We start from the raw sequence: 4,810 nt of genomic DNA on the forward strand, positions 1-4,810 counted from the left end.
AAAAACCCTCAAGTTTTCTCATGTTCTTAATTTTTCCATAGTACACTAGATATTCATTATATTGACACTGTAGTAAGAGCACTTACATCAGTACTTTATTGTTTAAGTTAATGAATATTCTTAGAAATGTACATATCACTGTAGGGGAACATCTCATGTTAGTCTTTCTGCACTCACCCAACCTGAGGCATAGTGTGAAAAAACATTAATGGATTATGTCAAATCATGCATTAAAGATTAAATGGGAATGCTTATTCTTTTATTCCAATTATCAAATAGGATAATTTATAACTGTCGAGGAATACTTCTGCTTACAGAAATCCTTCGGAGAGTAAAAACCATTTTACTAAGTGCTCATTCCAAATATTACTATGGCAAATAAATAAAATCCTTGTCTCAAGCAGAAGGCTCCAAATTTGCTCTGGGATCAAGAATCACTTTGTACTAAGCAAGCTTTCTGCTTTTAGAAGTTAATTTCACGGTAAGAATATTTTGTCACATTTAACACTAAAATGTAAAGCCACTCTGGTAGGCATTGCTTTCCCCAGAGGAAGTCTGCTCTTTTAGCTGAGCAAGAGATGACAGGCAGATCAATATAAGTTAGTCTCATTTTCTGTTTATCTGGAAGTAATTCCAGTTGAGTAGAGATCGTTTGTAATAGCAGATCAATTTTTTGTGTTTTGAAAAGGTGAAGTATTGTAGTATCAGCATCCTTTACCAAGCAATACAAGCACAAGTTACTTGTATACAACAGAAATGTGACTGCTATCAACTTTTGCTGTCAATGAGTGTTCTGTTAAGACTACGTCTGTAATTCTGTACGTGAAAGTTTCTATTGTCTCATTTACGGTACCCCATCACCTCCTCCATCCCCACTTTCAATCAAGTCATGTTTCTTCTTTTGTCTTATTGCCAAGCATCGTGCAATGCCCAATGCGCCTCCTTTTAAAAACCGTACAAAGTTGTCTCCCACCAGAGGACCTAAAGCAAAGAGGTTAGCTTCTTTAGTGCATTCGTAAGTGTATGGATCAATCTCTATAGGATTCCCCTTGCATGTGATGGGCTGATTAGAATGATGACCTATACTATGTCCTTGGTCCTTTAGAAAGAAAAGATTTGGGTGAGAACCTATCAGAACTAAGGCTACAGAAAACTTCAGAATTTTCTTCAGTCCAGAGGCACTCTGAAGAACACATTTCATTTCAGGCTTGAAGGAAAGAACATTGTGTTCAGGGAAACTAGTATAAGCAGAATGTAGATTAGAGTCCACAGTATGGGACTGAGTACACATCATATGATAGACCTTATGGTATTCAGGGTAAAGCTTTTTAGGTAACTGTTTGAAAATTAGACTTGTATCAGTCACTCTTCTACGAAACACATGGATTACTGGGATGTTGTTGTTGTAGGCGCACAGTACTGCATCAGCTGCCGTGAGTCCAGCACCCACAATCAGCACAGGGTCTGCCTTCCCACGTAACTTTCCTTTGCTGATAGCAGCTCCAAAGTCAGACATGGAATGAAGCACAAAAGGAAAGTCTTCTCCTTCAACTTGTAGTCGGCCAGGAGAATCAAAAGTTCCTGTGGCAAGAGCCACATTCTCAGCAAAGAGGCAGAAGGGCACATGAGAACCATCTGTTGCTCGCTGATAACCTCTGACTTCCCAGTTTCTCTTAATCAGTGATTTCTGTCCATCTTCCATTTCCAAATGCTGTGTTGAAATATTTTCATTTAACTGGCTTCTATCTTCATCATCCTTTCCTCGGTAAAGCCTGGATACTGATGTTATGTACACGTTGTCTCTGAAATTCTTTTGGAGGCCCATGACTTTAACATAGTGTTTATAATAACAAGCTATTTCCTCTGGCATTACTCGATCACTCTTTATATTTCTGAAACAAAATTGAATGGTTCCAGTTAATATATAGACCTTACCGGTAATTTGAATATCATATATGACATACCACATGACAGCCAAATTTAAGAGGATTGAATCTGCTCAGTGTAACTGACACTGAGTTCAGTATCTTTAAATGCATTCGATTTGTTTTATTAGTTCTCTTTATTTATTAGTTCTCCTGATATACAAGACAAGCTAACTTTTTTTTAATAGTCGTAGATCTTTACAATGTAAATGGCTATGGTGATTAACATATTAAGTGTAACAAAACTCTGCAGTATCATACTAGGACTGAATGGAAGTGTTTTACAAAGCCAGTTTAGCATTATGACTGTCAACAATACAATACTGGCTAAACTTGTATTCAGTGAGTACGCACTTACTTAGCATATAAGTAATTAAATATCATAGTAATTGTTAAGTGCTAATTTTGAAAATATAGGTCTGATATATTACTCGAGTCTAATGTCCTTCATTGTACTTTGCAAAAGACCTCTCCCTTTGGTATAGGTAAGTTCAGTAAGTATCAAATTAAGCACTTCCGTATCACAGGAATGAACAAAGCAAGTATGACACAGAACCTTAAAGCAACTATGTAAACAGAATTATGATGTCCAAGGGTCCAAGAAAAAACATTTTTCGCACTACAATCCTAGTATTACATCTATGTTTTTCTCATGTTTATTGCATTCTCATTTATAAAAAAACTAAGCTGAAAATGTAATTATTTTGAACAGGTGCATGAATTTTGCTGCTTCTTTAGAAGTAAGCTCTAGGAAGAAGGCAAAAGAAACAGTAGTGAACATCACAACTGCCACTGAATTATGCTTACAAGCATATTTACAAGAAACCAGGCTGCTCATTCTCATACATTAACAAGATAACAGCATATGTACTTTTAAATGTTCATATTACTACCCTGGAATTCCTGATGAGATATCTATTGAATTGGATAATGTGGCGTGTGACACCTGTTACAACAAAACTTAGGAAACTATTTTACATGAATAGAAGTTTTCATTATCATCAATACTTTTAAATACGTTTGTTTAATTGTAGTATAACAGGTCAGCATTTCTGGTTTTAGTATTGTTGAAAACTATAATATAAACAAATTAGCTTCAGATAATAAGCAGCTTATGGGATTTCAGTTAGTAAGGAGGCAAGATTACTGTGGTTATCTAAGAAAGTGATTAAAGAACAAAGGTACAGTTTCTTCACTATAAGTGGTGTCTTGAAATGAGTAACAGTCTGCCCTTAAAGACATATGCCCAAGTAATTCTACTGCTTCTTTTGCCACATGTGGTACAAGAACAAATTCCTTTAATTTTGCTAGAATAAAATCAGGAAAATTAAAATTTTAGAAAAAGCTTATGTAGAGTGTTCCTAGGTTCATCTGCTGACACAGACCTTTATGAACTAACAGTATAAGTGAAATAAAACAGTAGAGATTGTACAAGACAGTGATTTTTCTTTTCTAAAATTTTTCCAATAAACTTACTACTAGAAAATAACATTGGGAAATACTGAATTATGCTCTTCAAATTAAAATTCATAGATAGCAACATTTCAGATGCTGAAGCTTTGCCTGTAAAAGCGAACACTGAAACACACCACTTCCTGAATTACAAAGTAAGCTACTGTGCACGGCTACTTAAGCTGCATCCATGTTGAAAGAGGAACTTTCAATACTTCCATAGATTTTTAATTCCTCCGTCAATCTTCCCTTAACTGATCAAAACTGCTTACAGTAACAGTGCTTCTTTGTGAAATGCTGCTAAAACACAGCATTGCGAGTATGTATGCTTTTGATGCACTCAAAGCAATTACTCTGGCCAACCATTGCCCATTTTTTTTTCCATCAGAGTACACACAGCAGAATAATTTCCAGGGTCATCAGGCACTTTAATAAACAAAACAAGAAGTCCTCCTGTGAACAATGAAGTCTGAATGTTTTCCAGTTCCTAAAATAATGTTATCTGGACTCTGACAGCAACTAGGTTTCCCAAATGCATTATGCAGTATCTTTACCTGCGTTTGCTAGCTGCCCACTCCTTAAAGGTGAGGCCAGGTAATTCCATCCAGTCTCCAAAACTGATTGTTAGCATAGAGCCTTCCATGGACTACAGAGAAAAAACGAAGATGCATGACCAGATAAATGTAAATGATACATTTGAAATGTATGTAAAACACAGTGGAGTTGTTCTCATTGTACTCATTTAGAGCAATAAAACACCAGAACATAACAGAATACCATGACATTACATGAAGTGATGATGAACTATTTTCATTCTACAGTTAGATACTATTTTAATAAGCAACTACATGATCTAATAAAGCAGAGGGTGAAGAGAGAACAAGTGAAAAGGAAACTAAAAGCAAGTTATTTAAAACACAGAACAAGAAGGAAAAAAAAAAAGTAAAACCAACAGCATATGAACACATTTAAGTCTTAAAGTTTTGTATAAAAGCACCTGGAAACAACGCAGCCAAGAGAAAAGAAAGTCATAGAAAATACTCTTCATTATAATTTATTACATTTAAACTAATAAAAAACCCCACGTTAGACACCAGTCATGGTCACAAATCCCCAAATGAAGGGCATTTTTTCCATCCTTTCTCATCTTCCCAACATATTTGGGCTTTGGTAATTGAGCAGTTGAATCTGCAATTGCCATTACTGTCTAAAACAGCCTTACACAGTAATAAAACCCCCAAACCACAAAATTATCAAGTTACCCTAGAAGTGATATGAAATTTTTACTCACATGCCAAGCCCCACCAGGTGGTCCTTTACCAAGCACTATATGGGGAATATAATTATGTTGTTCTAGCTTCCAGTGCAAAACTGGCGGGTAGTCATACCCAAAATCAGCATCGGGATGAAGCAAGGTATCAAAAAGCACTGCA

The 4,810-nt window shown here is 35.7% G+C and overlaps 1 protein-coding gene across 1 annotated transcript in view; it reads right to left on the bottom strand.

The window, feature by feature from the left end:
• Positions 1 to 364: 364 nt before the first annotated feature.
• OSGIN2 (oxidative stress induced growth inhibitor family member 2) overlaps positions 365 to 4,810 on the bottom strand; it is an 11,235-nt gene continuing 6,789 nt past the window's right edge. Inside the window, 3 exon segments of the mRNA XM_009697583.1 lie at positions 365 to 1,892; positions 3,932 to 4,023; positions 4,669 to 4,810. The exon segment at positions 4,669 to 4,810 is cut by the window's right edge and continues 17 nt beyond it. Of these exon segments, the coding sequence (XP_009695885.1) occupies positions 845 to 1,892; positions 3,932 to 4,023; positions 4,669 to 4,810 (1,282 nt within the window). The 3' untranslated portion in view covers positions 365 to 844.

The sequence above is a fragment of the Cariama cristata genome, unplaced genomic scaffold (genome assembly GCF_000690535.1).
Source record: "Cariama cristata isolate BGI_N322 unplaced genomic scaffold, ASM69053v1 scaffold32513, whole genome shotgun sequence".
Classification (NCBI taxonomy): Eukaryota; Metazoa; Chordata; class Aves; order Cariamiformes; family Cariamidae; genus Cariama; species Cariama cristata.